Here is a 22154-nt window from a genome sequence, read left to right on the forward strand (position 1 = left end):
ATAAGGAAACAGGCTCGATTAAGAAACATGACAAAGTTGCAGGAATGACTTAGAGTCCTTGCTTCCCTGAATCCAAAAGTATTTACCACCATATTGTACTGGCTTTCTAACTTACTAGCTAGTTATTATTTTTACAGGGTACAAACAAGTTTTCTAGGTCCTACACTGGTCTAATGCCATTAAACAGAATTCAACATTACTGATGACCTAATATTTAAAGAAAAAAACTGAACCAGCTGTTAGATAAGTCAGTGGATAATAGCATACCAATTATTTGCAGAAAACGGTTTGTCAGATAAATTTCAGATAGTGGTAGTTTATCATTTTTAAAAATTGCAGAATAAGCTTTCTATGTATTTATCACACCAGTAAATGGTATTTGCTTTGACTAAAAGCTATGTAAATAGCATCATAAAAAATACACTTCTTTGGCTTGTGATACATAGTTCAAAACATTAAGATGGCTATGTTATTGCCATGGCCAGCAAAAAAGATAAATATTTCCTTACTTTAGGATAAGAAGCTAATTTCATCAACAGGACAAAGAATTTAAGCTATCTTTAAAAAATACTTTCCAAAATAAGCTGTAAAAATTGATAAGAAATTAGTACCTAGCTTAGCATTTAAAAACTCAAACTGAGTTAAGATTACAAGTCCAGTGAACAAACAAAATAAAAATATTCTTCTCAAACTCCCAAAAAGATAGAAACTATTCAAAATAATCATTCTTGGCTTATGGTCTTTATTCTCCCCTAATTTAATGTCTTTATTTACTGACAATGCTTTTCAATGTTATGTTTGGTTAAGAAAATTGAAAAACTAAAAACTATAGTTTTCAGTAATGAAAATGTTACTAAGAAATCTGAGATAAGTATTTAAGTTTTAATAACAAAAAAATAGCAAGCTTTCAAATCATATCAATAATTATTGATAAACCCAAGAGAGCCCTACAGACCTCCTGGAGGAGAAACCATAAAATGATTATGACACTCAGCAACAAAAACAGGATATACATAGGAGGTAAGTGAATTTAAAGAATCTTTGCTTTCATATCTTTTTTTTCCTCCCCTAACTTTTATTCTCTCATTTCCTAACTTTTGCCTTTAAGATCCTTTTACCATCCTACTGTTCCACCTTTCACCAATTCTCCTGTCAGAAAATAATTTAAAAAAGATATTTATAAAAATTAGAAGAAAAATCCGATGTACGTAGTTATGACATGCACAGCATGATAGGTACTTTTTACAGTCTAGAAGGGGAAACAGAAAACAGGTATATAAAAAGGAATCTCAAGAAAGGAGCCATACAGTCACTGGAAAGCAACTTCCCTGCAGGCTAACAATGTGAAGCTTTTTTACAAGAGGTGGAATATGATCTGAACTTGAAATATGGGTAGGAGCTGGAAGCGTGGCAACAGAATGGGCTTTCCAGCAAGAAAACAGACCAAAGGGATGCAGGTAAGTATTCACTGCATATATACAAACAGCAGCAAACAGCTGCAGTACAGGATGTACAAATTTTAAAGCGCTTGTTTCTAGCTATAGGCTATTTTAATACACAATTTTTAGGGTTGAGAGAAATTCATATAAATCAACTGATAAATTAGGAGACTAACCAAAAAAATACATGGAGTTTAAATTTAGGGAAAACTTTTACAACATGAAAATATACACTGTTGTTACTATATTGACCAACCAGCTCCCAATACCAAAGGAAAATTCAGACTTCTCAGTCAAGCATTCAGCTCTTTGTAATTCAGCTCTGCACTATCCGTTCCTAATGTATCTCTCTCATAAATTCTCCAATATGATTGACTAGACTTGTTGACCTGTAAATAAATCCTGTTTGCTTGTCTTTTTTTTTTTTTTAACCTACCATGCCTTCTGTTTATAATCCTCCTCTCCCTAAACTCTTAACGTATCAATCATCACCCCAGTTGTTTCACAGGACTTTGCCCAAGTAGATTCTTGGCACTCTTTTTAAAGAGATAACCCTACAGAAACACAGCAGGTTATGAAGAAGTGTAAAAAACAGCGTTGCAATGTACAGAAGAAGCAATACATTTGTCTTGATGGGTGGGGACATCAGGAAAGTTTGATTTGTAACTAGGAATATTAATACTTCAAATTCCCTCTATCACTTCAAAATCCTATAAATTAAAAAAGACTTAAAAGGAGGAAATGGAAACACAAATCTTTACTGAGAACTGCAAAGTGAATGGAGGGGAAAATTAAAATCAACTTTTTGCCTTATTTTTTAAATGTTTCATATCACCTGCCCTCTCCAAAGTATAAATCTTCAAGGCTGGGGTAATCAAATCTTGGGTAATATTCTTAATTTTTTTGGCATATTTGCATAACTTTTGTTTTTTAAAGATTTATGTATCTGAAAATCAGAGTTATGGAGAAGAGTCAGAGGCGGAGAGAGAGATCTTCCATCTGCTGGTTTACACCCAAACAGACACAATGGCCAGGACTGGGCCAGGCTGAAGCCAGGAGTCAGGAGCGTCTTCCCGGTCTCCCACATGGTTACAGGGCTCCAAACACTTTGGCCATCTTCTGCTGCTTTCCCACACACATTAGCAAAGAGCTGGATCAGAAGTGGAGCGACTGGGACTCCACCAAGCACCCATATGGGATGCTGGCATGGCAGGCGGAGGTTTAGCTTTCTATGCCACAGTGCCAGCCCCTCTGCATAACTCTTAAAACACATAATATAGGGACAGGGATTTGGCCCAATGGTTAGGATGCCCCATGCTGTATCAAGAGTGTCCGGGTTCTAGTACCAATGGACCTAATTCTACTTCCTTCTAATGTGGACCCTGGGAGGCAGCAGATGATGGCTCAAAAAATTAAGTCCTTGTCACCCTTGTGGGAGACCTGGATTGAGTTCTTAGCCCCCGACTTTGGCCTGGTCCAGATTCAAGCATTGCAGACATTTGGAGAACGAACCAGCAGATGAGAACTTTCTATCTGCCTCTCAAACTTAAAACACACACACACACACACACACACACATATATACAACCAGATATAATCATGAGAGATTTATCAGACCATCAAAAACTATCTTTTTTTACAACTGGGATCAAAGAAAGAGGCTAACAATACAAAAGAATATGCTGATCTTTTACTTGTCTTAATTTAAAATAATAATCCGTAAAAAGATATTTGGTATTTGGGGTTGTTTTTAAATCCGTTCATTACTTTGAAGTTAGTGTGACTGACTGACTGACAGCATATATCCAGCACAGAATTAGCAGATTAAACCCATTGGTTTGAAAGTTGAGCTGATAGGGGCCAGCGCTGTGGTACAGTGGACTAAGCCTCCACTGACATCCCATATGCCATATACTGGTTCATATACCGGCTGTTCCTCTTCGGATCCAGCTCACTGCTATGGTCTGGACTCTGGCTGTTAGAGCCATCTGGGGAGTGAACCAATGGGAAGATCTCTCTCTCCATAATTCTACCTCTCAATAAATAAATCTTAAAAAAAAAAAAAAAAAAGGTTGAACTGATGGCTGCTGACAATAAAAATACTAGTGTACCAGAATGAATCAAAAGTATGACAAAGTGATAAATTCTTATCAGCCAAGCCATTTCACCCCAAGGCCAATTATTGATTGAATTAGTGACAGCTTACATCAATTAAGGCTTTGCTAAAAAAAAAAAAAAAAAAAAATATTCTGCTTTATTTTGTATTACCTTAAAAGCCTTTTGAAACAAATTCAGGTGGGTCAATTGTGCCCAATTCACAGATTAAGCCAGTCTCAAAGTCAAGCAACATGTCCAATGACACAACTCTTAAGTGTTTGGACCAGAATTAGTCCCATAAAGCTGGTCCTTTGTTATTACCCACAAATTCATCCTGCTCTGCCACACCAGTCATGCTTGGATGTTAGCACTCCATTTCAGGAGAAATACTTAAGGTGAGGCTTCTAGCCTCCTGAAGACTCTAATCAAAATGACAACTGGGGGGAGTTACTTATATCAGATGACTAACGTGTTGCTTTGTCTTGTTACATACTACCTTCTGTACAAAGCAAGGATGACATTATGTTAAATCAAAGCTGCTGTTCTGAGTGGACTTTATTGAAGAAATGTATTCAACAGCAAGTGCCACAGTAAAAAGCACAAAAGCCAGTATCATGTAAGGAAGTGTTTGGGCTGTTCACATAAATTGATGGCCATGTGTTCATATGTACACAGCTTTAGAAGTTTAACCTGGTAAGCACTCAGTCCCAGGTGGACAGACCAAGACTTGGGCAGGTCAAGTTCATAATGCCCAACTGTGTCAGTCTTTCCAATAACAAATTCCTTCAGTCAAATCTCCTTTAGAAAGTCATTCTAGCTAGAAAAACATTTTACATGAATTCTGTCACAGGCATTTTGATATCACTATAGACAAATAGAGAGATGTTAATGTTAAGGCTGATTTTAGCTACACATCAGAAAAAACAAAGCAGCTAGGAAAATGGATTGGGCTGCCTAAGGGAGTAAACTCTTGTCAAGAAAGTATTCAAGTGGAGATGAGTAACGATCTGTAGGAGTATAACAGAACAGGGGGAAAGGATCTGGAACCTAAAAAGTAATTAATTCAATAAAGCGTTTTTTTAAATCTGCTGATACCACATTTTAAAAAACAGTCCTATAACACTGTGTGAAATTGATTAGGTCATATAATATCTATGGGCAGTTTATATATTATGTAAAATGAGATGGAATTAGAGATGTTCTTTAAGGATGCTTGCAACTCTAATTTCAGTTTCTGAGTTGCTAAAAATAAAGTGAGATAAAAAAATTACCCACCCAATATTTCTTTTTACATATAAACTTAATCACATGGGTTTCTAACACAAAAACTAAGGAATGTACTTAATGCTGCTGGACTATGCATTTTTTAAAAGTTAAATGGTATGGGCCGGCGCCGCAGCTCAATAGGCTAATCCTCCGCCTGCAGCACCGGCACACTGGGTTCTAGTCCCGGTCGGGGCGCCAGATTCTGTCCTGGTAGCTCCTCTTCCAGTCCAGCTCTCTGCTGTGGCCTGGGAGTGCAGTGGAGGATGGCCCAAGTCCTTGGGCCTTGCACCCGCATGGTAGACCAGGAGAAGCACCTGGTTCCTGCCATCGGATCAGTGCGGTGCGCCAGCCACAGCGTACCGGCTGCAGCAGCCATTGGGGCGTGAACCAACAGCAAAGGAAGACCTTTCTCTCTGTCTCTCACTGTCCATTCTGCCTGTCAAAAAAAAAAGTCTAAAAAAAAAAGTTAAATGGTATGTTTTATGTTATATATATTTACCACAAGTGAAAAAAAAAAAAAACTAAGGATTTGGGTACAGAGGGTGAGAATGAGGTAGAAATGTTGCAGTGGATATAGGAATAAGATGGAGCAACAGATAGAAGACACAAAAGTCCACAGGAACAAAGCAGAAACAGGGCAGGTGGTTAGCCTAGTGCTCAAGTCGCCTGCAACCTATTTGGAAGTGCCTGGGTTAGCCCTGGCTCCAGATTCCAGCTTCCTGCTAATGAGAACCCTGGGACACACCAATGATGGGTCACATAACTGAGTTCCTACCACCCACATGGGAGACTGGGACTGAGATCCTAGTTCCCAGTTTCAGCCTGGCCTACTCTCTGCCATTGTGAACCAACAGATGGGAGAGCTCGCTCTCTCTCTCTCTCTCTCTCACTCTCTCTCTGTCTCCCTACAACTAAATACACTCTCATGTAGCAGTATGCAAACTGCAGCAGGGCCATCTTTTTTTTGCAAACAAAGTTTTACTGGAACACAGCACGCCCATTTGTTTACCTACTGTCTATAGCTGCTTTGCTAGCACAGCTGGCCTGAGTAATGACATGTTCATAGTTATACAGAGAACCTGAAAACTCAAAAATATTTACTATTTGGTCTTTTGGAGAATAAGTTTGCCAGCATTTGTCTTCATAGTAATGCTTCTTAAATACTCCATTATGCTAATAAAATATTAACATAATATTATATTGTTTTACTACATTTACTATATTGCTTTATTATTATTGTACTGTTTTACTACAGCAGAGAAATATGCAGTACTTTCTCAGGGACTTACACCACAAACAGAAGTTTTAAAAGTTTGGTATTTGGGAGGGGGCCGGTGCTTCGGCATAGCGAGTAAAGCTGCCACCTGCAGTGCCAGCATCCCATATGGGCGCCGGTTCTAGTCCCGGCTACTCCTCTTCAGATCCAGCTCTCTGCTATGGTCTGTGAAAGTAGTAGAAGATGGCCCAAGTCCTTGGGCCCCAGCACCCATGTGAGAGACCCAGAGGAAGCTCCTGGCCCCTGGCTTCAGATCAGCGCAGCTCCAGCAGTTGCAGCCATCTGAGGAGTGAACCAGCGGATGGAAGACCTGCCTCTCCTTCTCTGTGTAACTCTTTCAAATAAATAAATCTTAAAAAAAAAAAAAAGCTTAATATTTGGGGATAATGGTAAACATGACTGGTTACTACTGATAAATGGGAGCTATACAAATCCATTCATCATCTTTTTTCCTAACTTTTTTCAGTGCAATAGTGCTCACTATTATACAACCATCAATAGGATTCAGAATAGCAAAATAGGTAGTGGAGATTTACAAATTCAAAATTTTAACAGTTGTACTTCTGATTTTATAAGTTATGCTTTTCATGGTTTTAGAAATTTCCCACTCATAATGGAAATTTTTTTTTTTTTTTTTTTTTTTTTTTTTTTTTGACAGGCAGAGTGGACAGTGAGAGAGAGAAAGACAGAAAAATCTTCCTTTGCCGTTGGTTCACCCTCCAATGGCCGCCGTGGCCCCCGTGCTGCGGCCGGCACATCGTGCTGATCTGAAGCCAGGAGCCAGGTGCTTCTCCTGGTCTACCATGCGGGTGCAGGGCCCAAGTACTTGGGCCATAGCAGAGAGCTGGCCTGGAAGAGGGGCAACTGCGACAGAATCTGGCGCCCCGACCGGGACTAGAACCCGGTGTGCCGGCGCTGCAGGCGGAGGATGCCTATTGAGCCATGGCGCCAGCCCATAATGGGAAATCTTAACTATAAGAGGCAGGAAAAACAATCCCAATTCTCAAACTCTCAAACTCCAATTGCTAATGTCATTTAGGCTTACTTCCTTCTATTACTTTATCTGTGAGGTTTTTTTTTTTTTTTTTTTTTTTTTTTTAAGTTTAATCTCACTTGAGACCCATACAGAAAATTTTTAAGATTTATTTTGAAAGTTAGGAGAGGGGCCGGCGCTGTGGCATATTGGGTAAAGCCACCACCTGCAGTGCCAGCATCCCATATGGTTACCAGTTCCAATCCTGGCTGCTCCACTTCCCATCCGGCTCTCTGCTATGGCCTGGGAAAGCAACAGAAGATGGCCCGACTCCTTGAGCCCCTGCACCCACGTGGGGGACGCAGAAGCAGCCCAGCTCCGTCCATGGCAGTCATTTGGAGAATGAACCAGAGGATGGAAGACCTCTTTTTCTCTCTCTCTCTCTCTCTCTGCCTTTGCCTCTCTGTAACTCTGCCTTTCAAATAAATAAATAAAACTGAAAAAAAAAAAAAAAGTAATTTAGGGGGGGGAAAGACAGGAGAGGGAAGATATTGAATCCCACCTACTGGTTCACTCCCTAGATGGCCCCAATGGGTGGGACTGGGCCAGGTCGAAGTCAGGAGCTCCATCCACATCTCCCACGAGGGTGTCAGTGGCCCAAGTTTCTGGGCCATCTTTCTACAGCTTTTCCCAGGGAAAGCGGTTGGGACTCAAACTGGTGCCCATAGCAGCATTACAGGTGACAGTTTAATCCACTGCACCACAATTTCAGTCCCATTTTTTCATATACCCAAAAAGTACTTGTGCAATTTAAATGGTTAAACAAGAAACTCTCAAATGGGTGTACCAATTCACTTAACTATTGGACTAACTCTGAACAGAAGTTTTCCCCTATTTTCTTCTAATGTGAGCAATCATCAAAACATTCATGGAGGGGGCCAGCACTGTGGCCAGATGGGCTAAGTCTCGCCCTCAAATTATTTTTAAAAAGAAATAATATAACCTTTTACTGGCTTCTTTCAACTTTTTTTTTAAACTCAAAGAAACCCACAAATACCTTCAGCAAACTTCTCATCAAGCTGACATTTACCTTTTTTAGCTAAAACAGTTACCCCACCCCCATCCCCTTCTTTTGTCTGTATTATTGAACTCTTTTTTTTGGTAGTCATTTCCTGAGTTAGCTGACTGTATGGTAGGCAGACATCTAATTCTTGCTCTTTCAGTGAACTTCATCTAAGTATCAAAATCAGCATGCCAGATCATGTGAAAATTTATCAATGGCTAATGGATGCACGTGGTTTAATGCAGATATTATGCCACCAGAAAATGTTATGACACGCAGTTGTTGGCATTTTTTTTCATATGCCATTAAAACAAAACTCATTGATAACCATGACTTAGAAAAACTTATTATTGAAGAAATCACAAATAAAATAAGTTAGGGAATCACTGAGAAGACAAGAAGAAACTAAATATACTTTCAATCTTGATTTAGTAAATATGAATAAAAAATTATAGATTAAAAGCAAATGCATTATATAAAGATCATAAAAGTAGTTGCTACCTATTTCAACCAAGCTTCTTTCAATTCAAAAATATATCTGCCAAGTACTTTCTTAACATCACTACAATGTTTGCTAAAATGTGTATCTGATCTTACTTTGAAATTCAATTCCTTGCCCTTCTCTTTCCATTTGTTAACCAAAACATCAAGTCACACTAGCTGAAGTAACTTTTGCTTGCAAATTCTATTTTTAAACTTAAATGTACATTAAATTATGCTTACTTGTGTAAATAAAAATATTCTTTTCAAATACTATTACTATGTGTAGATGTGTAAACATGCAATTACTGTATCATGGGAATGCAGTTTTCAACAGATACTATCAATCTGCCCTCCAAACCAGCTGAACTAATTTACACTTCCACTAGCAATGCAAAAGGTCCTAGTTCCCATACCTCTTAGATTGTTTGATTAACATTTGCCAATCTGACAGGGGGAAATGGTCTCATTATTTGAATGCAATACTTTCAATACTGCCTTTATTGTACCCTGTATGAATTATTTATTTTTTTAAAGAACATGGATACGTTCAGGTTTTTCAGTCTAATCCCTTTCTTTTATGTATCTCTTTTCTAATAAAAAAAATAAATGTCCAAAAAAAAAAGTAGCAATGCTCCTTCACAGGGACCGTTCACTAAGGTGAACATATCCTCATGGTCTTTACAGAAATTAAAGACAAAATGCTCCAGAAAAGTCTAACAAAAAGATATGTTAAACAAGTACTGACATGCAGGGTAATCAAAGCTCTTGAAAGCCATAACAGTTTGTGACTTTGATATAATGCTCATTTTCGCCTCTTGTTTTCTGGAAATAGAGATATTTGGAAATTAAAACTCTAAAATCAATCTGGCAACAGCATGCAAAGTAGAATTCAAAATAGACTGAATTAGAGAAAATTATGATTTTGGGAGTATAAATGTAGAGTTAAATGTGAGATGAAAAATTACCTACACAAACATTAAAGTCAAAGCTAAAAGAAGGGATATGTTGTTAAGATGGGAGAAAAGAAGGAAAGGCTGCAGCTGTGGGTTTACCCGGGGAGGAAATCCAGAAACAGCCAGGAAAGTAAGAACAATTTAAAAAATACAGAGTCTGGTAAAATTGGTTTTCAAAATGACAGAATGCAGGACTTGTAAAACCTTATGGTAAACCAGATTGAAGTTGTGTGAAGGAGGGTACATCGTCTAGGGTGACAGTGGCTTAAAAAGTCCATGGAAAACGATGAAGTACAACACTAGCTTATATTCCATCTCCTTCCAGAATATAAGGTAAGGCTGGTAAAATACAAAGTCAGAATGAAGCAAAGGAGGGAAAGCAAATATGCCAGTCACATGATCTGATAAAACTGCTATGGTGAAGCATTAAATTCATTCTGACCTCATTTACTAGCAGGGCAAAAAGATAAACAGTGCAAATCCCATCGCTTCAGGTAAGGCAGATGGATAATTTCTTAAGAAAAACTGTTCCTGGAAATTTAAAAGAAAATTTTTAATTCTCATGTGGTCTTGAAATTAAAGGCCAATGTCCTAGACAGGTTTTACAATAAATGAATTAGAAATTTTATTCTATTTAATAGTTCTGTGGCATTTAACACACTAATATTGTTCTAAGGTTTTAACAAAATGCTAACTCATTTAATTTTCACGTAGCTAATTCCTTTAATATTGTATAAAATGTGGGAAAGTGCTGAATGAGTGCTGGCATTCCAGGTGGATGCTCACTGAGAATGACCCATGCTTTGAGGCTAAGCATTATAAAGGATAACAGGATCAACTGGAAGCTTACCTCCCAGGATAAGAGAAATGTTTGTCAGAAAAAGACAAAATGGAAGGAGCCAAAGCAGGAGAACTACAATTGGAAACCAGATCATTCAGGATATGGAAACTTTAACCAAATTAAAATGCACCCTTCACAACCTTGAAGCCAGTGCTCTCACTTTATATGTAAATTGAAGACAGCTGGGGTTCACTCTGGACACCTCCCACCCCACCTCACTCTGCCCCCCAATCCTAGACTGAAAACTCTTCAAGATTATCACATATTTAACTTGCTCCTGAACCACTCTAGCCAACCTTTAGTGGCAAAAAATAAGAAGATAAATAAGCCAATTCATAAACTTCTCCCTCGAACTTAGGTAAACAAGGTTATCTTGGTGGCCATTCAAATTCCCAAAGCACAGGGCAAACTTTCTTGAGATTCTCTCCCTAGACTGGTTTTCTTTGAAGGGCAGTAAAGGAGGGGGAACAAAATGGGACATTAGCCAAAACAGTGTTTCAAAGTTCTTGCTAACAGATGATTTTTTATTAAGAATGTGAGAAACCAGAAACTTCTCTACAGGACAAGCACATCACAAATGCTGATTAATTTCCTATCTGATGAAAGGAAGAAAGGAAGGATGCAAGTCACTGAGGAGACAGTGAGGGAAGACCTTATTTGAATGGAAAGCAGTTCCCATCATACATCCCTTAAGGATAACTTTTAAAAGGCAGTAATTGCATTTTGCAATTTTCTAGCTCTGGGTACAAGTATTTAAACCCTTATTACATGCCTGATAAAGTAAAAGTGAGTCCCTGGGGAGATGAAGCATATACATTCTAGTCTGTAAAACATTAGGGAGAGAAACAAAGAGTGTAGCTTTTTAAAAACCTGATCTGAGCCATGTAACCTAAGATACTAAATGACCTGCTCACTACCTTCTGGTACAAAACCATCATCAGAGAATACCATACATTTTTGCCCATCACCAAGTGATTTTCTTTTTTCAGAATAATTTTTTCAGTCTGGAAAACAACTTTTAACTCGGAATGTTCTAGGAAGGTCCCAACTTCAATTACAGGAAACATCAAGCAGGCCTGAGATTGAAATTATAACAACCACACTTTCAGTTTGACTTAAAATACTCAGGGGCTAGAAACATTTAACAGAAGATAAGAGACAAAGCAGATGGCACAGTCCCAGCACAAAGTCAGAAAAATAAGGCTATAAAGAAAGCAGGAGCTAGTTTTACCTGCTGGGGAAAAGAAAGTCTGTCCATTTACATTATATAAGACAAAAATATTCAGGAAATTCTCATATTATGAAAAACCAACTTGGTTTTGAGGCTCAACTTCTGAGCACACACAGGATGAATCAACATCTTATCTCAAGTCAGCCACAAAAACTGCTTCACTCAAATTTTTTCACTGCTAATGTTTTATGGCACATTTCCTGTTGGCCACTTGACTTTCATTTCTGAAAAGCTGTCCACCTCATGGCACACTCTGGACAGCTCGAAGCCGGTCCCCAGTGCAAACAGGTGGTCCGTACCGCTTGCCCCATCTTCTCGGCCACATGACCTCGATTCCTCCTAATCTCATTTCTGAATCATTACTTCCGGTGCCCCAGCCGGCTTCTCCCAGTGGCCTGAAGGAGCTAACCCCAAGAAATGTTGACAACACTCTGCCACATCTGGCTTCCAGCGGGATGAAGGCAGAGGCCCAGAGAGGGCGGGCGGAGCGAAAACTCGAGCCTGGAACGACGTCGAGTTAGCAAGGCACAGGCTCTGCCCAGCGCCCGGCTGCTAAATGTCACTCGGAGATGTTCCCGCGGCATCACCCTCCAGGGGCTGGGCGGCCGGCCAGGCGCTGCAGCCGCCGAGCCAGGGCGCGGAGCACGCGGCGCACGCCGCGCAGCGGCCTCTCCCGGCCGGGGGCCGGGGGCCAGGCCGGGGGAGCCCCCTCGGGCTCCACCGCAGCCCCGCCCGGGAGACCCGCGCCGGGGGCGGGGAAGGGAAGTGGGGGCCAGGCGGAGGGGCGCGGGCGGGGAGGCGCGGGCGGGGCCGGGCCTAATCACATGGCGCAGACGACGCAGGCCGCCCGGCATCTCTTTCTTTCTCTTTCGCCAACCTGGGCTCCCATCCCGCCCCACGCAGGCGCCCCCGGCCCGCGTCCCGAGAGAGAGAGAGAGAGACGAGGCCTCCTCTGCCTCGCCGAGACACTCACTTTTCGCCTGCGGCCACCAGCTCTTTGCCCTCGCTGTTGCTGAACGCGTCAGTCTCCCCGGGGCCGTCCTTGGGGCCGGGCGCCGGCGGGGCCGCGGGCGGCGACGCCCCGGACTGCGGCTGAGTGGCCCCCTTGCCCAGCTCCTGCAAGATCTCCGAGGGGGAGCTGGACAGCCCCCGCGCCAGGGGCCCTGCTGGCCGGCCGCCCCCGCCCCACCACGGGTGGAGCCGCGCGGCGGCGGCCGCCGGGCCCGCGGCCGGCCAGCCCCCGCCCCGTGGGCGCCGGCACAAGGTGACGAGGGGCTGCGCCCGCCTCAGAGCCGCACTGACAGCGGCGGGCGGCCGCAAGAGCAGGTCCCGCAGCATCGTGGAGCCTCGCAGCCGCATCATGCCTCCGGGTCCGTCAGCGCCCGCTCGCCAGGGGAAGATGCTCCGGGTGTGGGCGGCCGCCCTGCTGGGGAAACGCGGTCTCCGGCGGAGAGGCGGAAAGGGCAGAAGAAAAACGAGCAGCGACGTGGGTGCGGCTCCGGCTCCGGCCCCGGGGGCTGCTGCTTCTGCTGCTCTGGCTGCTACCGACGCTGCCCGAAGCCGCTGCTCGCACCGCCGAAGGCTCCGCACTGAGGCTGACGCGCAAGGGAGGGCTGGAGACATTCCGCGCTCACCCACCCGGGGGCGGGAGGACGCCGGCGGCCTGCCCCCTTCGCCTGCTCTGATTGGCTCAGGCTCCCGACCTCTCTTCTGATTGGCAACTGGAGCAGTCAAATTTCTCTCGGCGCCGGCTACGCGGAGAGTCGGGAGGGGGACTTGCGGGGGAAGGGGGAGGGGTGCGAGGCTAGGAACCAGACTGACGTGTGAGGCGGCGGGGGAGTCTGGGCGGGCTCCAGAGTAGCCCCTTCCCTCGTGCCGCCACGGACTACCTTAGATGGCTGCCGAGAGCTCAAGGGTCTCCTCATGTATGAAACGAGTGGGCTCCTTCTGGACTCCGGGGCCTCGAGCTGTTGGGGAGACCCGAGGGCGAGAGCTCCTGTAGCCAAGGGCTGGACGGTCAGCGGCTTGGCCAGGGCTGGAGTCTGGCCGGCCTGGCGGTCCGGGCTCGGCTGGTCCAAGCTTGCCGCTGCCCCGCAGCTATGTGGTCAGGGCGTGTGGCGACTCCTCCGAGGGCCGCGGTCCCGCCGAGGCAGCCCAGGACGAGCTGCATCCCTCTCCCAAATGTAATATTTGCTTGAAACTTTCCATGGTTGGCTACTACCCAGATGTGAAGTGTTTAGGAAAAAATGAGCAAAATCCTTTCAGCTATGCGACTTAAGCCATTTAGAAGGTTGGGGGTGTGGGGAGGGCGAAAAGGGGAGAATCCACTTTCCTTTATAAATTTTTTTTAAAAAGTGCAAATTGATACTTCAAGAATATGATTTCATTAATGCTAGTTTTGTGCTCGAAAGCCAAATTGTAACTACTTTTCTGTTTTAAAGGCTGCTTCATTGTTTTGCAACGGAAGCATCTGAATTCTGATTCTCAATATTCAGCCAAGCATCACTTTATCCATATTTTCTTTTAGACTTATGGGAAAACAGCCATAGATCTGATGAACTCCGAATCACTGCCTGAGCTCACATATAGAGTCCATTCTCGGACAAAGATGTTATTAGACGATTTTCTGAAACAATTAGGTTTAAAGGCATAGACCCAAAGGTTCATAGGATGATTTTTATGAGACATAAGGGTGTATGACAGGTGCGTCATGAGCTGATCACCAGATTTAGTAACCTCATGAATCTTAAAACATCTCACTAGATTAATAATTAGGAAATCTGACTACCTACATGACCTTTGGCATGTCACCCAGTCTTTCCATGTTTAAGTTTCTATCTGCTCTTTAACCGGAAGAACCTGGAAAGTGCTATCATGTGTAAAGCAGTTAGTCACCCTTTTTTTTTTTTAATAAAAGCCGTTAAGGCCGGCGCCACGGCTCACTAGGCTAATCCTCCACCTAGCGGCGCCGGCACACCGGGTTCTAGTCCCGGTTGGGGCGCCGGATTCTGTCCCGGTTGCCCCTCTTCCAGGCCAGCTCTCTGCTGTGGCCAGGGAGTGCAGTGGAGGATGGCCCAGGTGCTTGGGCCCTGCACCCCATGGGAGACCAGGAAAAGCACCTGGCTCCTGGCTTCTGCCATCGGATCAGCGCGGTGCGCCGGCCGCAGCGCGCTGGCCGCGGCGGCCATTGGAAGGTGAACCAACGGCAAAAGAAGACCTTTCTCTCTGTCTCTCTCTCTCACTGTCCACTCTAACTGTTAAAAAAAAAAATTAAAAAAAAAAGCCGTTAAGATAATTGCAAATTACTTAACAGCTTTTATTACTGTTTAATGTTAATTGCCACAAAAATGTTGATATGAATCAAAGTAATGTCATATTCACGAAATTGAACCCCAAGTTTTGGAGGAAAGGTAACAAATATGGCCTCTGCCTCATCTTTGTAGTGACTTATCAATGATTTGCAAACCTTTATATTGTCCTATCTTTCATACTAAGCAAGAAGTTTTGACTTTTTTCTCAGCCACATCGAAAGCTACTAACAAATCCTGTTACTGTTTTCCTCCCAATTTTTCTCTTAGCTTCTCTATTTTTCCTATGAAATTCTTTCTGATACTCAAAGGTTTTAATGGCTCATAGTGAGGACAGTGCTGTGGTGTGGATACATCACCCAATGGTGGAGACGCTGCTTGCGGGTGCTGGTATCCTATGTGGGGGCCCATTTTGGGTCCGGCTGCTCTGTTTCTAATCCAGCTCGCTGCTAATGCACCTGGGAAAGCAGTGGAAGATGGCCCAAATGCTTGGGAACTTGCACCATGTGGGAGACCAGGAAGAAGCTTCTGGCTCCTGGCTTGGGATCAGCCCAGCTCCAGCAGATGCAGCCATTTGGAGGGTGAACCAGGGGATGGAAGATCTCTCTCTCTCTCTCTCTCTCTCAGCATCTGCCTCTCTGTGACTCTGCCTTTCAAATAAATAAATAAATCTTTAAAAGACACAAGCAGATATGTTCTGCTTCTAAAAAACCAAAAATGCCCCACAGTATACTTAATAAACAAGAAAGCTAACCTAGTAATAGATTATTCTCTAGAGTTTATATTTAGAAGGGTGAGCTGGTGGGGATGGACAGATGTTACTCCTAACATTTAGAAGAACTAAAAGTCAGAGTCCAGTGAAGTTTAACTCCTTCTTTGAGAAATCCAGTGAAAAGATTATAGCTAATAATTTGAAGCTATTATAAAGAGAACGAAAATGTGACTCAATACTATCATTTGATTTCTTAACCATAGATCTTTTTTTCAGTCTTTAGGGATGCTTTACTCACACAACTTCAGGACTATGCACTGGAGCCTCAATTACATTGAATGTAATCATATCATCATAGAAAAGAAACATCTCTGTAAAAACATACCGTGATCCACCACAATGTCTACAGCAGAAAAAGGCTCTCCGGATTAACACGTGGCTGGTGTCAGGGCTGCTCTTCCACTTCCTCTTTGTGATTAGCTAAGTGCAGCTATCCCACAGAGGGTGAAGGTCTCATAGCCGGCCCCAAGTAATCCCCCATCTGAAGGCAACATTGGGATTTGTGCAGTTCACTTCTATTCTAACTTAAAGAATTTGACTTTTGAGCCTCTTCACTTCTGAGCTTCTATGCTCTTTTAAAGATTAGAAAAGGCAAATGTTTTAAGATTATCATGTAACCCATATGTAAATTCCAGATCTTGCCCTTCACAAAAGCTGAAATATTATTTGTTGACTTAGAGCTAAGCGGAAAGTAATTCTCCTGTGAGTAACAACTTAAAAGAATTGCCTGAGAATTCTTAACATTCGGAGGCTAGGGTAAGGTTTGGGAAACCTCTAAACGAGCCTGTGCTACTACTTCCCTTTCTTCTGTTGGTTTCCTGCTTTAACTGGCCAGCTTCCTAGCCTCGCTGATAAGCCTTGCCAAACATGACTTATTTTTCCAATGCTAAACTTAGACCTATGTCAAAGCAAGTATTATACATCCCTCATCTATAAAATGAGGATAATATTAATATTTGTCTTATAGAGCTATGGTGAGGGTTGAGTGACCAATATGTGTAGTGGTAGGAGTAATGCCACTGTTCTGTGTCCTATTGTAACCATGGGTGAATAGATTCTGTTGTGCAGTGTGGTCATTTGTCACGTTCAACATAGAAAAGCCAAACTGGGAATTGTTTCAAACCATCTAATCATAAAATCCTTAAGGAAATGCTGGTGTCCCCAAATGAGTTCAGTTATTTCACTTTTAGAAAACAAACCAGTAATTTCCAAAGTATCTTAAGATAGAAAGGGACTGTTGCACAGACAGGTTAAGGAAAGTTAGGCTCAGTGCCCACGGTACCCACTATACACAAATAACATTTAAAAGTACTGAAGAAGGAAAAATTGCTGGGGAACAAACAGCAAGCTCTGGGTATACATGTTATATTCAAATACCCTAACATATGGGCAGTAAATCTAAAAATCTATCTCAATCTATTTAATCTAAAAACCTATCATTTGCTATCTATGTCAGTGAGATTGAACATCTGTTCATTGTGACATCACACAAAAATGACAAGATTTTCATCAGACTTAAGCAGCATATTTAAATGGTCTGGCTTGAGGGACAGCCACTGTGACAAAGCAGAGAAAGCTGCTTGGGACACCCACATTCCATATCAGAGTCCTTGGTTTCCAATCCCACCTCCACTTCTAATCCATCTTCCTGCTAATACACCTGGGAGACAGCAGATGATTGCCCAAGTGCCCAGGTCCATGCCATCCACATAGGAGACACAGATGGAGTTTCTGGCTCCTGGCCTTGTCCTGACCTATCACTGGCTGTTGTGGGTACTGGAAGAGTAAACCAACAGATCTATCTCTCTGTCTTTATTCTCTTCTCTCTCTCTCCTTTCTATCCTCCCTCACCCCATACTTTCAAATACATAAGCAAATCAATCTTTCTAAAAAATTAAATGCTCTGGGAGCTGGCATTGTTGCACACTGGATTAACTTAATTAATCTGGCACTGGTAATGTTGGCATCCCATGTGAGTTTCAGTTTGAGTCCCAGCTGCTTGACTTCTGATCCAGCTCCCTCCTAATGTGCCTGGGAAGGCAGCAAAAGGTGGCCTCTATGTAGGAGACTCAGATGGAGCTTTGGGTTCTTGACTTCTGCCTGGTTCAGCCCCAGCCATTGTGGGCACCTTTCAAATAAATAAACCTTTTTTTTTTTTAATGCCTTGGCTTGAAATACTAACTGTAGGGTCTGGGGCTGTGGAGTAGCTGGTAAAGTCACCACCTGCAGTGCTAGCATCCCATATGGGCACTCATTCGAGTCCTGGCTGCTCCACTTCTGATCCAGCTCTCTGCTAATGTGCCTGGGAAAGCAGTGGAAGGTGGCCCCTGCATCCACGTGGGAGACCTGAAAGAAGATCCTGGCTCCTGGCTTTGGATTAGCCCAGCTCCGGCAGTTGAGGCCATTTGGAGAGTGAACCAGCAGATGGAAGATTGATATCTCCTCTCTCTCTCTCTCTCTCTCTCTTTCTCTCTTTCTCTCTTTCTCTCTCTGCCTCTGCCTCTCTGTAACTCTGCCTTTCAAATAAATAAAATAAATCTTTTAAAAAAAACTAACCGCATGATTTTTTTGGAGGGTTCCTTGATGGTTGGAATGGGGGAAGGCTGGCTATCAATTGTTTTCCTTCATTCAGAGTAAATGGTAAAGATTTCAATAGTTAAATTTGTAAATTAATAGCATTTATATTCTGTAATTATATTCAAGAGGCCTCCAAATATTCATTAACTTTGCAAAGTGATTTTAATTCTTATCATTCTGTAGATTCATAGAAATTAAATTGGACTAATCCTCAACCCAGAGATAAGTTTTATGTGTATATCAGCAAAACCTTAAAAAAATTGTAAATAGTTGAAAAGTTAGTCAAAAAGTTCACCTGCTTGAGAATGAAAGCATGCGCTATGGTAGATTGTATTACTGTTTCCAAATATTTTTGTTCCTCCCACTGGGAGGCAGGCTGTTGGATGGCAGACTTGACCTTGATTTGTTCAATGAAATGTGAGAGGAAGTGATATGTCACTGCGGAGTGGAAACTCTAAGTCGTCACTGGGTTCTGTCGTGCCCTTTTCTTTTTGGGAGAATAACACCTTGTCCCAAAGAGGGGCTGTATCTTTACTAGGTTCCCAGATGGAACAAAGCTGAGGATAATTGTGACAGAAACACCATGCAGAGAAATAAACCTGATTGTAGATCATTTAAATTGAGGAGTTATTACATAAAAATGACGTTGTTTAAGCTGCGTGATAGATTGTCCAACTTAGAGTGAGAAGTCTTGGCAGCCATGAGGCCAATCTGGATTGTGAAGGGCGTTTGAGATCTCTAAAAGACAGTCTACTTCAGAGCAGCTGCAACTGAGTGCCTCGGAGACACTGGTGTCGCTCCTCCGCGGGCTCGCGGGAGAACGACACCGGACCGGACGCTGTTGTTTAAGCGAACGACTCTGCGTTGTGCGCTCAAGTTTGCTCCTGTGCTAACCGCGTTCTAACTGCATTCCACTTGGTGTGTGTCCTCATTCTTGTTATTCTTTCGGAGCATGGTGTGAGATGGCTGCAGCGCCTTGCGGCACATAAGCGAATCCCCCCGCGCCGCTTCTATCTCGCCTTTATAGTCCTTTCCCACCAATCCGTGCTCTGCTGCCCACGTGCTGAGCACGCTGTTCTCCTCCAATCAGAGGTTGGATCAGGAATCAGCTAATTAACGAAGCAGCTGTGTAAGATTTGTTTACTCCCTCTCAGCGCCATATGGTGGGAGATCAGGCGCATAGAGTTAGTCTCAATAGTCTCAGTAGTCTAGTCTAGTCTCGATAGTCTCAGTACTTATTTCGCCCATGTTGCGGGAGACGGGCCCTGCTCCCCACAGGGCCCTGCTCCCCACACACTGGGACTGCTGATCAGAATAAACACCCACTTCCAGAAACAAAACTAAAGCTCAGGGGCCAGTGCCGTAGCATAGCAGGTAAAGCTGCCGCCTGCAGCGCCGGCATCTCACATGGGCAATGGTTTGAGACCCAGCTGCTCCATTTCCAATCCAGCTCCCTGCTTACGCATCTGGGAAAGCACTGGAAGATGGTCGAAGTCCTTGGGCACTGCACTCATGTGGGAAACCCAGAAGAAGCTCCAGGCTTCTGGCTTCTGATTGGCCCAGCTCCAACCATTGCAGCCATTTAGGGAGTGAACCAGTGAATGGAAGCTACCTCCCCCCGCCCCCGCCCCGTCTCTGCCCTTCAAATAAATAAATAAATCTTTAAGAAAAATTCCTAAAGTTGTACTTATGAAATTTGTATTTCTTAAAAAATAAATTTAAAAAATTTTAAAAAAAAAGTTCAGGTAAGAAACATTTGATTGATATTTCAATATGCAATATGTATTCGGACACTCTAAGGGGGGCTAATTACCACTGGTTTGAAGTATGAGTCCTGTATTAACTATAGTGTAATTGTTTTTATTTTTATTTTTCCAAAGTCAGGAGCCAGGAGCTTCCTCAGGGTCTCCCACGCAGGGGCAATTGGGCCATCTTCCACTGCTTTCCCAGGCCGTTAGCAGGGAGCTGTATTGGACTCGAGCCCATACCCATATAGGATGCTGGCACTGCAGGCAGCGGCTTTACCTGCTACTCCACAGCGCCGGCGCCTGAGCTTTAGTTTTGTCTCTGGAAGTGGGTGTTTATTCTGATCAGCAGTCCCAGTGTCTCCAGGCACTCAGCTGCAGCTGCTCTGAAGTAAACTGCCCGTCTTTTAGAGATCTCAAATGACCTTCACAATCCAGATTGGCTTCATGGCTGCCAAGACTTCTTACTCTAAGTTGAATAATCTATCACTAACTACCCGCTAAACCATAGCACTGGCCTTGTAGTTGGTTTTATACTGTAAAATCTAACCTTGGGTCACATTTTCCAAACCAGACAAAGAAAAATGAGCCAGAACATTCACCTATCTATGCTCGTTCAATTGTATGATCATATTACCATTTCAGAAAGCAATTATTGAACTCCACTGAAACCATGACTTATGGAGCTAAACTCAAAATTCAGAGTCTGCAATAATGCATTTTAATGCACAGGTTAAAATTCATCCTGTAGAAACTCCTGTTTCATTCAAACTATAGCTTTGCTTTTCAGGCATCTGACATTTACAGTAAGCATCTGGTTCTCCCAGTCTTATTATTAGACACAACAAACAACTCTACAAACTGTAAGGGTTGATTTGCGGTTGAACTGCCTCTAACATGAACAACAGCCTGCTGTGTTCTGGGGCAGAGCTTCATTCAGAAGCACCCTGGATAGCACAACAAACAACATGATGTATTTAAAAATCTCAGCAGAAACAACCCCAGCGCTTTTCAATAGGAGAATGGATTAAACTATTTCCACAGAATAGAGTCACACACATTGTTTAAAAGTAATGATCCCCGGTGTTGTGTATTGAAGTGAATAAGTCTCAAAAACAATGTTGAGGGACAAAACAAAGTTACAGATGGATATATCTAATATATGTGCACATATGCAAAATATCAAGATTACACAATTTTAAAGCATGCAAAGCAATATATTATTTGTAGATTTATACATAAGTAATTTTAAAAGCTTAAAACATACATATGAGAGATAAAATAAAATTCAACATAGTGATTTTTACCTCTGGGTGTATATACATATATATATACACATACATACATATATATAACATGTGGAATGGGATTGAAGAGTTCTACACAGGGGCTGGCACTGTGGCATAGTGGTTTATGATGCTGCCTGCAGCGCCAGCATCCCATATGGGTGCCAGTTCGAGATCCGGCTGCTCCATTTCCAATCCAGCTCTCTGTTGTGGCCTGGGAAAACAGTAGAAGATGGTCCATGTCCTTGTACCCCTGTACCTGCGTGAGAGACCCAGAAGAAGCTCCTGACTCCTGACTTCTGGCTCCCAGCTTCGGACTGGTTCAGCTCCAGCCATTGCAGATATTTGGGAAATGAAGCAGTGGATGAAACACCTCTCACGCTCTCCTTCCCTCTCTCTCTCTCTAACTCTGCTTTTCAAATAAATAAATTATAAAAAAAGTTCTACATAGAGTGCTTCAGCTGTGTAATGATTGACTTCTTGAAACAATAATTTTAAAAGTCTGCAGCAAATATTTTTTATATTTTTTCTCTTCTTGAAATATTTTATGATAAAAGAAGCTTTACTGGGGCTGATGCTGTGATGTAGCACCTGCAATGCCAGCATCCCCTATGGGCACTGGTTTGAGTCCCGGCAGCTCCACTTCCAATCCAGCTCTCTGCTATGGCCTGGGAAAGCAGCAGCAGATGGCCCAAGTCCTTGGGTCCCTGCACCCATGTAGGAGACCCTGAGGAAGCTCCTGGCTCCTGGCTTTGGATCGGCGCAGCTCTGACCGTTGCAGCCAATTGGGGAGTGAACCATCAGAAGACCTCTCTCTCTCTCTCTCTCTCTCTCTCTCTCTCTC

General features: G+C 42.9%; 1 protein-coding gene across 3 annotated transcripts in view; it reads right to left on the reverse strand.

The window, feature by feature from the left end:
- Nucleotides 1-13238, reverse strand: part of GLS (glutaminase) — a 93423-nt gene extending 80185 nt beyond the window's left edge. For all 3 annotated transcript variants that reach the window (XM_002712344.5, XM_051848346.2, XM_051848347.2), the window contains exon 1: nt 12596-13238. In XM_002712344.5, the coding sequence (XP_002712390.1) occupies nt 12596-12984 (389 nt within the window). In that variant the 5' untranslated portion in view covers nt 12985-13238. The remainder of the gene's footprint in view (nt 1-12595) is intronic.
- Between the last annotated feature and the right edge of the window lie 8916 nt (nt 13239-22154).

The sequence above is a fragment of the Oryctolagus cuniculus genome, chromosome 3, assembly GCF_964237555.1.
Source record: "Oryctolagus cuniculus chromosome 3, mOryCun1.1, whole genome shotgun sequence".
In the NCBI taxonomy this organism is placed as follows: Eukaryota; Metazoa; Chordata; class Mammalia; order Lagomorpha; family Leporidae; genus Oryctolagus; species Oryctolagus cuniculus.